General features: G+C 39.3%; 1 protein-coding gene across 3 annotated transcripts in view; it reads left to right on the top strand.

Annotated features, from left to right (window-relative positions):
* The window catches only part of Senp7 (SUMO specific peptidase 7), a 99,003-nt gene that overhangs the window by 10,530 nt on the left and 75,681 nt on the right, over window positions 1–12,792 (top strand). For 2 of the 3 annotated variants that reach the window (XM_070030354.1, XM_070030356.1), the window contains exons 3-4: window positions 1,241–1,345; window positions 8,902–8,999. In XM_070030354.1, the coding sequence (XP_069886455.1) occupies window positions 1,241–1,345; window positions 8,902–8,999 (203 nt within the window). The remainder of the gene's footprint in view (window positions 1–1,240; window positions 1,346–8,901; window positions 9,000–12,792) is intronic. The other variant, XM_070030355.1, reaches the window with a different exon arrangement.

Below are 12,792 nucleotides of genomic sequence, written 5' to 3' on the forward strand. Positions count from 1 at the left end.
TTCTTTTGGGTGATTTTTTTCCTCATTCCTTATGCATTTATTAATGAAAATTCTTCTGTATGCGAGAGCTGTTCTTCTTCCTCTTTACTTATTTACTTATTTAATTTATTTATTTTAGTGCCAGTAATATGGCTTTAAAGCTCAGGGCTTCTTGATCTCACTGTTAGTTTGCTCATTGCTCTATTTGAGCAGTGGCTCAAATGACATTTTGCTAATTAATTGGACATGAAGTCTTTTAGACATTTTTGCCCAGGAGATCCTCTGATCTTAGCCTTATGAGTAGCTATGATTAAAGGTGTGAACTACTGACACTAGCCTGTCTGTCTGTCTGTCTCTCTCTCTCTCTCAGTTTGGGTTTAGGAATTTTATTTTATAAGTTATAATTTGCTACTACTTTAGTGATTTTTGTTGATCCGAGGCTTGTAGGTTTGGCAACAAGATAGTTTCTGAGGTTGACTCTTGTGCCCTTTGTACGTACTGCTATCATTTTTTTTTTAAAGCACTTCCTTGCTATCTGGTTTTGTAAGATACTAAATGGTACTGCATGATACTTTTTGTATTAAGATTCCTTAGTACTGTGACAAACACCTGGAATAAAAATTTAAACATAGAAAGATTTATTTTGGCAAATGGTGCCAGCTTCACCTGATGTCATCCAGGCTACAAAGAGGAGTAATCCTAGCTATGGGAGAGGTTGAGAGTGGGAGGATTGTGATTCCAGAGCATCCTGAGCAAAAAACTTAGTGAGACACCCTCCCCCGCATCATCTCAACCAATTTTTTAAAAAAGACTGAGCATGAAGGTGCATGTCTGTCATCCCTGCTGTGGCAGAAACCATAAATAGGAAGGTCATGGTCCTAAGCTGGCCCCAGACAAAATGAGAGACCCTACCTTTAAAATAATCATATAAAAAAGAGTTGAAAGTATGTTTTGAGTGGGAGAGTATCTACCTAGTAAGGGTAAAGCCCTGAGTTCAAATATTAGTACTGCTGGAAAAAAAAAAAGAGCAGAAATGGAATAGACTCTAGGAAAGGGGTTAGAAAACAGTTTTACTCTTTCCTTATCTAGATTTTAGATTTATATTCAATGAGAGGTTTTTCATGAAATTATAAATTGCCTATAAATTAATCACCAAATTTAAAACTTCTATTAGTAAAATTTAATCCAAAGATAATATAATGGTTTTACTGGTTGATTAAACTCATATATTTCAATTAAACTAAATATTTTCTTATCCTAGTTTCAGATAAGAAAGATGTTAAATGTAAAACCAGAGAATGTTCACATTCAGTCACCACTGTCCAAATTCAGAAGTTCAGAATGCTGGGATCTCCCTTTGCAGGGGGTAAATAAAATTAATTTCTTTTAAGTATACATAATTTTATTTGATATGTTTAAAATATTTTAGTAAAATTCAATTTTTATTTTCTTGCATACTTTTTTGGTTTTCTGTGCTATTTAATAAAATATTTTAAATTATTTTATTTCTGACTTATTCTAAAATAAAGCTTTTAGGTTGGAATCTTCAGTTTAAATCAATGTATACCTTATTATGCATGGTTAATTTTTTCATTAAACTCAAGTCTCATTAAAATAAATGAAATTATATTTTAAGGATACTAAAATACGATGCATAGATTCATTTGCTGTTAGCTCAGTTTTTGTTTGAGCGACTATCTCTTAACTGGTACCACAGTTTTATTTCAAAAGGTATTTGTGTTATTAATTAAAAATATTTTGATTATTAATCTGGACTTTAAGATAGTCATTTAAATAGGTATTATTATAGGGCCTTGATGAATAAGACTTACTTAGAATGATGTGGTTGTTTTTGTTGCTGGAAGTGATATCTGTGTATGTTGGCCATGATGGTCTTGAAAGGTGAAATACATAGCATAGAAAGTTGTAAAAAAAAAAAAATTCACACTTAAAATTTAATACAGAGGGGAAAAATAAAGAAAAAAAGCAAACAAAAATAACACAGCAGTGACTCTTCCCAAATTGACATAAAATGCATTATAGAAATAGATTATTGGTAATTGCACAGGGGTGGCTAGTCTCTGTTCAACATTCACTATGTCATTTATCATAATTTGAAGTCTTGCATTGCAATGATTAGCTACAGAATTCATGCACATTTTCTTTGGGGTGATGCTTTTTTGAAATTCTTTTGATTCAACAGATGCCATAAAAAACATTTGCTATCACTTTAAAAAGATTCTCTCCTGGGCTGGGAAGGTGGCTCAGTGGTAGAGCACTTGCCTTGCATGCCTGAGGCCCTGGGTTCGATTCCTCAGCACCACATAAGCAAAAAGAAAAAAGCCGGAAGTGGCACTGTGGCTCAAGTGGTAGAGTGCTAGCCCTGAGCTGAAGAGCTGAGGCATAGTGCCCAGGCCCAGAGTTCAGGCCCCATGACTGGACCCCCCCCCAAAAAAAAAAAAAAAAAAAGATTCTTTCCTGTTTCCGTTTCCTTTAGGTTTTCGTCTTTAGACAGGTTCTTCCTGTATTGCCCAGGTTGGTCTTGAATTTCTAGACCCAAGTGATCCTCTCACCTCAGGCTCCTGAATACCTGTAATTGTAGGCATGTGCCACGGTACCTGGATGTGTTGTTAGTTTTAAACAATATTTTATTGTTTTTTTTTTTTTTTGGGTCCGGTTGTGGGGCCTGAACTCTGGGCCTGGGCGCTGTCCCTCAGCTCTTCAGCTCAAGGCTAGCGCTCTACCACTTGAGCCACAGCGCCACTCCGGCTTTTTTCTTTTTGCTCATGTGGTGCTGAGGAATCGAACCCAGGGCCTCAGGCATGCAAGGCAAGCGGTCTACCACTGAGCCATCTTCCCAGCCCCTATTGTTATTTTTAAGGTATTGTACAGGGCGTTACCATTTCATAAGTCAGGTAATGAGTACATTTCTTTTTTTAGACAGTGTCACTCCTTCCACCCCAGTTGCCTCTATCATCCCTGTCTACAATTACATGTCATTTTCCAAATCATGTATACCAAATGCCATGATTGCATTTGTTCACCCTTTTGTTAAAAATACTTTTTCCCCATCTAGTGTCATTAACCTCTTTTTCAAATGTTTGTTTCTATGGGCTTAGATTTATTTCTGGGGTTTTCTGAATAACCGCACTATCTTGAATTTTATTGTTTTAGAGCAAGTCAAATCAATTGAAGATAAATTTCTAGAATTGTGATGTTTTGAACTATTAAAAGTTACACAGAAGCAAAATTGCCTTCTGTCTTTCTTTTCTTCTTTTTTTTTTTGGGGGTCCGGTCGTGGGGCCTGAACTCTGGGCCTGGGCACTGTCCCTCAGCTCTTCAGCTCAAGGCTAGTGCTCTACCACTTGAGCCACAGTGCCACTTCCGGCTTTTTTCTTTTTGCTTATGTGGTACTGAGGAATCGAACCCAGGGCTTGAGCATGCAAGGCAAGCGCTCTACCACTGAGCCACCTTCCCAGCCCTGTCTTTCTTTTCTTCTTTCCTCTCCTTTTCCTACCTCTTTCTTCTCCTCCTTCTCCTCTTTCTCCTCTTCCTCTTCCTCTTCCTCTTCTTCTTTTTTGCTTTTTGTTGTTATAGTGTTGAAGACCAAACCCAGTGCTTCATGAATGCTAGGCAGGCACATTATAAGTCTGCTTTTATTCCCCTTCCACCCCCCAGCCAGTTAGTTTAATTATTTTATTTTTGTCGGTCATGGGGGTTGAACTCTGGGCTTGGGCGCTGTGCTCTTCAGCTCAGGGTGAGCACTCTACCGCTTGAGTCACAGAGCCACTTCTAGTTCTCTAACGGTTTATTGGAGATAAGAGTCTCCCTGGGCTTCCTGCTAGTGAACGGAGATCCTCAGATATCAGCCTCCTATAGCTAGGATTACAGGCGTGAGCTACCAGTACCCTGCTAGTATAATTCTTTTGGTTGCTATTATATTCCCAAGAAATGTATATCTCATTCCTCAGTCTCTCCATAAATGTACTTTTTTCATTCTCTATGAGTTATGGCACTTGACAGTTTGATGTTTGGTTCTTCAAGACATTGTTTTTCCTTTTTTTATGTAGGAGTTTAACAGATAGTGATTCACTGACAATTTCAGCTTCTCTTTTCTTTCTTTTTAAAAAAATAGTGACTCACTGACAATTTCAGCTTCTCTTTTCTTTTTTTTTTAAAAAAATTTTTATTGTCAAGGTAATGTACAGAGGGGTTACAGTTACATATGTAAGATAGTGAGTACATTTTTTGTTGAACTTGTTACCCCCTCCCTCATTTTTCTCCCACTTTCCCTCTCCCCACCCTTCCCCAAGTTGTACACTTCATTTCCAACACGATGTCTTGTATAGCTGTTGCATTGGTTCGCCCTTTGTCCTTTGCCTCACAATTTTCTTTTTCCCCTTTTCTTCCCTAAGTCAGATAAAACTTATATAAAACACAAAATCAAATATAGTGAGAACAGGGGATAAACTATAGGTAGAACAATACAAAAGAAAAAAGAAATCACATAGTCCATTATAAACAACAACAAAGAAAAACCTTGTTTCCAAGTCTTGGAGTTTATTTTGCTTTCAGCTTCTTTTTGATAAGAATTCATTCACTATTGGTCCTACTGCTTCCTTTGGGAATTGGATGTAATGTCAGTACTGAGTTGAAGTTCTGAAATAAAGTTACATACTAACCAGTAATATCAATTGGTTGGAAAATCACTGTGCCTTGCTGGGTGTTGGTGGCTCATGCCTGTAATCGGTGCTACTCACCATGTGGGCCAGGAGGTGGGGGCAGGAAAGTCCACAAGACTCTTACCTCCAATTAACCATCAGAAAACTGGAAGTGGAGCTGTGGCTCCAGGTAGTAGAGTGTTAGCCTTTAGCAAAAGAGCAAACCCTGAGTGTAAGCCCCATAGCCAACAAAAACAAAAAACAAAATCCCACTATCCCATTTGTATTATAGTGAGATGTGATACAGATCAGCAATTGTGAGCAGAGACAGTCTTTTCTGTATCTAAGGAAATGCTGAGTGTAGACTATGTAACTGCATGCTGTTGTACTTGTCAGGTTGATTTTGTCCAAGAAAATTTGATAGCAAAAATTAACTTTTTTTTTTATGGTACTGGAGTATGAACTCTAGGATTTATGTTTGCTAGACAAGTGCTCTACTGTGTGAGCTATACCTCCAGCCTTTTTGCTCTATTTATTTATTTATTTTTCTGGTCATGGGGCCTGAACTCAGGGCCTGGGTGCTGTCCCTCAGCTCTTCAGCTCAAGGCTAGCACTCTACCACTTGAGCCACAGCGCCACTCCCGGCTTTTTTCTTTTTGCTTATGTGGTGCTGAGGAATTGAACTCAGGGCCTCAGGCATGCAAGGCAAGCACTCTACCACTGAGCCACCTTCCCAGCCCCACTTCTGGCTTTTTCTGCTTATGTGGTGCTGAGGAATTGAACTCAGGGCCTCATGCATGCAAGGCAAGCACTCTACCACTGAGCCACCTTCCCAGCCCCTGCTCTGCTTATTTTTGAAAGAGTCTTGTTTTGCTTAGGTTGGCCTGACCATGATCCTCTTATTTATGCTTCTTACTCTATCTGGATGACAGATGTGTGCCACCATGCCCAGCCTTTTCTGTTGAAATGATAATGTTCCTAACTTTTTTCCCTGGACTGACCTGGAACTGTGGTTGTCTGGATCTCAGCTTCCTTGAAGCTAGGTTAACAGTCATATACTATTCCACTCAGCTACTAGTTAAGATGTGGAGGTGGGTGTCTCATAAATTTTTTTCCCATACTGCCTAGGACTTCAGTCCTCCTGATCTCTGCCTTAGGAGGAGCAAGGATCTCAGGCATGAGCTACTGGTACTTGGCTTTCTTTCTTACTGTGTAACTCAAGCTGGCTCCAAACTCATGATCTTTCTTCCCCAGCTTCCTGAAGATTACTAGGAATTAGTAGGATCACAGGAATATGACACTAGGTCTAGCAGCAAAGAATTCATTTTAATTAATTAATTACGTTGGTCATAGAAAATTTTAGACAAGTATTTTATTTTAGAGTATTAGCATGGTGACTTTGATAGATTTGTGCTTTGTAATGAAATGAGATGTGATGAAATATAATGACAGATGTGTTTAAGTTAAGACAATGGTAAAATGGATTTGAGAATTTTTGTGATACAGACTTAGGACATTGAAACCAGTCTTTTATGTCAGTCAGACTTTAGTGGCCAAGTTTACTCTTTTTTTTTTTTGTCAGTTATGGGACCTGAACTCTGGGCCTGGGCACTGTCCCTCAATTCTTCAGCTCAAGGCTAGCGCTCTACCACTTGAGCCACAGCACTACTTCTGGCTTTTTTCTTTTTGCTTATGTGGTGCTGAGGAATGGAACCCAGGGCCTCATGCATGCAAGGCAAGTGCTCTACCACTGAGCCACCTTCCCAGACCTAAGTTTATTCTTTTAAGTTTTAGTTTCTAATCCTCCTCCTCCTCCTCTACCTCCTCCTCCTCCTCTTCCTCCTCTTCCTCCTCTTCTTCCTCTTCCTCCTCTTCCTCCTCCACCTACTCCTCCTTCCTCCTCCTTCTCCTACTCCTTCTCCTCCTTTTTCTACTCCCCTTCCCCTTCCTCTTCCTCTTCCTCTCCTCCTACTCATTCTCTTCCTCCTCCTCCTTTGATGCCCATCCTAGGACTTGAACTCAGGGCCTGGCTGCTGGCTCTGAACTTTTTTTTTTTTTTGCCAGTCATGGTGCCTGAACTCTGGGCCTGGGCACTGTCCCTCAGCTCTTAAGCTCAAGGCCTGCACTCTACCACTTGAGCCACAGCACCACTTCCAGCTTTTTCTGCTTATGTGGTGCTGAGGAATCGAACCCAGGGCCTCATGTATGCAAGGCAAGCACTCTACCACTGAGTCACCTTCCCAGCCCCATGAACTTTTTTGCTTAAGGCTAGTGCTCTACCACTTGGGCCACAGCTCCACTTCCAGCTTTGGGTGTTTAATTGGAGAGTAGAGTCTCACTGATTTTCCTGCCCTGGCTGGTTTGAATTGTGTTCCTCAGGTCTCAGTTCCTGAGTAGCTGGGATTACTGACATGAGTCACTGGTGCCTAGCTTTATTTCCTTTTTTATTGAATGATGTGGTATTTTATACTATGCAGGACTATGTTGATAGAGTATTTTTCACCATTTTCATAAATTATAGTAAAATATCCATAACAAATTTGTCATTCTTTTTTATTTTTTTATTGTTATTATAAAGGTAGTATACAGAGGGGTTACAATTTCATAAGTCAGGTAATGAGTACATTTCTTTTTGGACAATGTCACTCCCAATTTGCCATTCTTAACCTTTTTTGTGGTGCTTGGTATCAACTAATGTAATTGTACATGCAGAGCAGTCATTCTACCACTAAACTACATCCCCGACATACTCACTCTCTCACTCTCTCTCTCTTTCTCCTCTTCAATATTGAGGATTTTAACTTGGGCCTTTGTGCTTTCTAGGCAGGTTCTCTACCACTGGAATGACAGTTTTTTGATATTATGTAGTCCTGATTTCCAGATTTGTCTTAGAACTCATTATCCTCCTGCCCTAGCCTCTAAATGCTGGGATTACAGATGTGTACCACCATGTTGGCTCCAGTCTGACTTTTTTTTTGTCAGTCGTGGGACTTGAACTCAGGGCCTGGGTGTTGTCCCTGAGTCTCTTCGTACTCAGGCTAGTGCTCTACAGCTTTAGCCACAGCTCCACTTCCGGTGTTTTGAGTTGGCTTGGAACCATGATCCTCAGATCCTGGCCTCCTGAGTAGCTAGGATTACAGGTGTGAGCCACCAGGGCTAGGCTCTAATCTGACTATTATACTTATTTTCAAATATGGAAACTAAGGTACAGCAAATATAAATAACTTACTTGCCTAGATCCACACCACTTAACAGAGAATAAATAAAATTTTAACCTTTTTATTCTAGTCATGTACAATCTGAACCTTGGTAATAAGATGTCTCGTTCTTCCATTTTTCATGCAGCAATTCATAGAGAATTGGTTTTAGTTATAGTGTTATAAATTCAGTTATTTCAGAGCTATAGCTTACTTAACTTGTCAGTTAATAATATTAATTACTTTATAAAAGTATTCAAAAGTAAGTAAAAACAATATATAAAAACATATATTTATGCTAGGCAAGTGTTCTATTGTGGAGCTACTTTCCCACTGTGAAATACACATTCTAAATTCATTTATTTTTATTTTATTTTTATTTTTTGCTAATCCTGGGACTTGTACTCAGGGCTTGGGCACTGTTCCTGAGCTTCTTTTGCTCAAGGCTAGCACTCTACCACTTGGGCTACAGTGCCATTTCTAGCTTTTTCTGTTTATGTGGTGCTGAGAAATTGAACCCAGGGTTTCATGCATACTAGGCAAGCACTCTACCACTAAGCCACATTTCTAGCCCTACATTCTAAGTTTTTGTAGTAGTTTAAACTTTGGAATCTAAAAGCATTCATTTCTTGGGGCTGGGAAGGTGGCTTAGTGGTAGAGTGCTTGCCTTGCATACCTGAAACCCTGGGTTCGATTCCTCAGCACCACATAAACAAAAAGAAAACATCCGGAAGTGGTGCTGAGTGCTAGCCTTGAGCTGAAGAGCTGAGGGACAGTGCCCAGGCCCAGGGTTCAGGCCCCACGACCGGACCCCCCCCCCAAAAAAAAGCATTCATTTCTTGATTAATGTTATTTTGATATTTTAAAATGTCCTAGTATTTTTTTGGTTGGCTTAGATTTCAACAGTGGAAAAAAAAGAGACAGACATTCTGTAGCTTTCACATTTTTTTTTCCCTCTGTATACTACTTCAAATTTGACTGGTTGCCTTGAATGTTTAAATAAAAAATATTTTAAGTGCCTCTTGTTATGTTTCTTATTAAAATTACATATTTCTTTTTCCTAGTGGAAAAGAAGTCTAAGAAATAAGGTCATCTCTATAGACCATAAAAATAAGAAAGGTCTCCGTGGGCATCCTGTCACTTCTAAGGCATCTCCAGAAAGGTAGGATATTTGTGTATGTGTGACATAGGATTTGCATATGGTTTGAATAAATAGTGTGATCAGGAGTGATCAGCTCTTTAGGTATGGTTACCATAGTGTTTAAGAGCAGACAGGTTGAACTTAAGGGCTGTAAGATTCCTTCTAAACCTTTTATAATTCTAGTTTACTGTGCCTTCTCATAGTAAACTATGAGAAGCTTTGGCTGATAATGCCAGAGTTAGAAATAGACTAATAATAATCTTTGATTCATATTTATCATCAACAATGAAAAAGACTCTCCATTTAGCAACTATTATTTTGTTATCATAGTATTCATGAGTAATAGATAAAGTGGACTTAAATATTTGGAGGATTACAATTGCAATAATTTTCAGAAGGAATTTCAGGATTGTACATCAATAAATGATTAGAAAATTGTTATTTTAAAAAGTGTACTGAATTTTCTTCTCTTGTATAATGAAAGCAAAAAAATAATGGTGGAAAAGTAAAAATTACAATTATTGGAATTGTACAAATTTAGAAGGCTAATTCCTGAAATGCCAGTGTACTTGTTTCAGCTACTAAGTCTTTTTTTTTCCTCTTTCATGGAACTTGTCTGTATAAAGTATAAAAATATGTTGATAAGGGACTGGGAAGGTGGCTCAGTGGTAGACCGCTTGCCTTGCATGCCTGAGGCCCTGGGTTCGATTCCTCAGCACCACATAAGCAAAAAGAAAAAAGCTGGAAGTGGTGCTGTGGCTCAAGTGGTAGAGTGCTAGCCTTGAGCTGAAGAGCTGAGGGACAGTACCCAGGCCCAGAGTTCAGGCCCCATGACAATGCTCTGATCTTGAGAACAAACACAGGCTCCATTGGTTTCTCAAAGAATTACTAAGATAACATAAAAAATTATGTTTGAGTCGGGTGTTGGTGTCCTATGCCTGTAATCTAAGCTACTCAGGAGGTTGAGATCCGAGGCTCGCAGTTCACAGGCAGCCTGGGCAGGAAATTTCGTGAGACTATCTCCAATAAACTACTCAAAAACATGCTGGAAGTGGAGATGTGGCTTGAGTGGTAGAGAACTAGCCTTGTAAAACTCAGGGACAGTGTTCAGCCCTGAATTCAAGCCCTAGGACCAGCACACACATAAAAAATTATGTTTGAAGAAGTGTATCTTTTATTAGGAATTCCAGCCTTGCATATATAGATCATAAACTGACGTTCATTGTAAAATGGCAGCTGTTTGGCCTTTTTTGTAGAGTTGATGGTACATGACTCCTATTATCCAGACTTCATGATATTCAGGTGTTATCAGAATTAGCTTTGTAAAATCCACTTAAGGGCTGGGAATGTGGTTTACTGGTAGAGAACTTGCCTAGCATTAATGAAGCCCTGGGTTTGATTCTTTAGTACCACATAAAATCTGGAAGTAGTGCTATGACTTAAATGATAGAGTGCTAGCCTTGAGCCAAAGAAGCTCAGGGACAGTGCCCAAGGCCCTGAGTTCAAGCCCCATAAATGAACAAAAGAACAAAAAAAGGAATATGCAGGATCTGACCCAGTTTCTTGGTCCAGGCACTGATGGCCCAATCCTGTAATCTTCCCTACCTAGGAGGCTGAGATCTGAGAAGCTCTGTTTGAGCCAGCTTGAACATAACTCACCATTAGATTTTTTTTTTTTTTTTTGGTTGTGGGACTTCAGCTCTGGGCCTGGGTGCTGTCCCTCAGCTCTTTAGCTCAAGCCTAGTGCTCTACCACTTGAGCCACAGTGCCACTTCCGGTTTTCTGGTGGTTTATTGGAGATAAGAGTCTCAGACTTTCCTGCCTGGGCTGGCTTTGAACCCTCTGATCTCAGCCTCCTGATTAGCTAGGATGGAGCCACCAGCGCTCCTGTCCATGAGACTCTTATCCCCAGTTATCCACCCAGGTTGATTGATCCAGGTTGGCCTCAAACCATAATCTTCCTTAACACTGCTTCCAAATAGCTAGAATTATGAGCATACATACCATGCCTGTTCTCTAAAAGCTTGATGAAATACCACTTTTTTGTTATTGTGCTTTTGGTTTCTTATTTATTTATTTATTTATTGAATCTGGTTGTGGAGCCTGAACTCTGGGCCTTGGCGCTGTCCCTCACCTCTTCAGCTCAATGCTAGCACTCTACCTCTTGAGCCACAGCACCAACTTCCAGCTTTTTTCTTTTTGCTTATGTGGTGCTGAGGAATCGAACCCAGGGCCTCATGCATGCAAGGCAAGTGCTCTACCACTGAGCCACCTTCCCAGCCCCACAAATTAATATTTTTCCTGTGAATATTCAATCATCTTGTGCTATTTGTTGAAGAGACTATTGCTTTTCCATTTATCTTCTTTATACTTTTGTGAAAAATCAACTGACAATAAATCGAAAGGGTTTTTTTTCTGTTTTCTGTTTCTTCTGTTTTCCCCATTTTATCATAGGTGATTCTTTTTATTATAGTAAATATGTGTATGATCTTAATGTGTTGTTGAATTTTATTTGCAAATATTTTTATATTACATTTATTATATTTTTAATTTTTGATGAGTAGATTTATTTACTTTTTTTTTTTTTTTTTTGTCAGTTGTGGGGCTTGAACTCTGGGCTTGGGCGCTGTCCCTGCTCACTTCAGCTCAAGGCAAGCGCTCTACCATTGAGCCACAGTGTCACTTCTGGGTTTTCTGGTGGTTAATTGGAGATAAGAGCAACAATGAGATGTACAAGACATTATGTCAAAAGATGAACTTTACAACTTTGGCGTGGGGGAGGGGGAGATGGGAAGGGATGGGAAGGGGAAACAAAGGAGGAGGCAACAATGCTTGGTAAGAAATGTACTCATTACCTTGCTCATATAATTGTAAACCCTCTGTATGGTATTTTCACAATTAAAAAAGAAAGTATTATGGACTTTACTATACAAGTTGGCTTTGAACCATGATCCTCAGATCTCAGCCTCCTGAGTAGCTAGGATTATAGGCGTGAGCCACCGAGCCTAGCAAAGATTTTTTTTTTATTGTGAACATACTGTACAGAGGGGTTACAATTACATGGGCAAGATAATGAGTACATTTCTTATCAAGCATTGCAGCCTCCTCCTTTGTTTACCCATCACATCCCTTCCTAGCCTCCCCCCGCCCCCCCAGAGTTGTAAAGTTCGTTTTCGACATGGCAACTTGTACTTCTCATTGTTGCAACGGGTCCACTTGTATCCTTAAACGACTTGTTTTTCCCCTTCTCCTCCATAAATTATACTGACATCAAATATAGTGAAAGCAGGGGTTATACTGTGGGGGAGGGACATACAAAGCAACAAAGATAATCTTATAAATGTGTTAGAAACAAACCAGCAAAGATTTTTAAAATTATCTTTGTAAATAGTTTTATAAAGGGATTTAAATTAAACATGTCAATTTACGAGTACAGCGCAGTTGTGTTCAACTGATACGTTTTAACTTTATGCTAGTATCATGATTGTGTCCTACTGCAAATTTGTAGTATACTTTGAAATCAGAAAGCTAGTCTTAGAGTTTTGTTACTCCTCTCCCCCCCGCCAAGATTCTTCTGACTGTTCTGGAAATTGCAGTTGAAATTTAGAATCAACATGTCCAATTTAATAGAAATGCCAACAAAGATTATGATATTGTATTGTATTTGATTTATAGACAAAATTGGAGAGGTCATCTTTTTTTGTGTGTGTGTGTTTGTGCTGGGAGTTGAACTTGGGACCTGAGCACTATCCCTGTGCTTTTGTGCTCCAGGCTAGTGCTCTAGCACAACTCTACTTCTGGATTTTTGGTGGTA

This window comes from Dipodomys merriami, unplaced genomic scaffold, assembly GCF_024711535.1.
Source record: "Dipodomys merriami isolate MVZ:Mamm:240054 unplaced genomic scaffold, mDipMer1.0.p SCAF_2, whole genome shotgun sequence".
Taxonomy (NCBI): Eukaryota; Metazoa; Chordata; class Mammalia; order Rodentia; family Heteromyidae; genus Dipodomys; species Dipodomys merriami.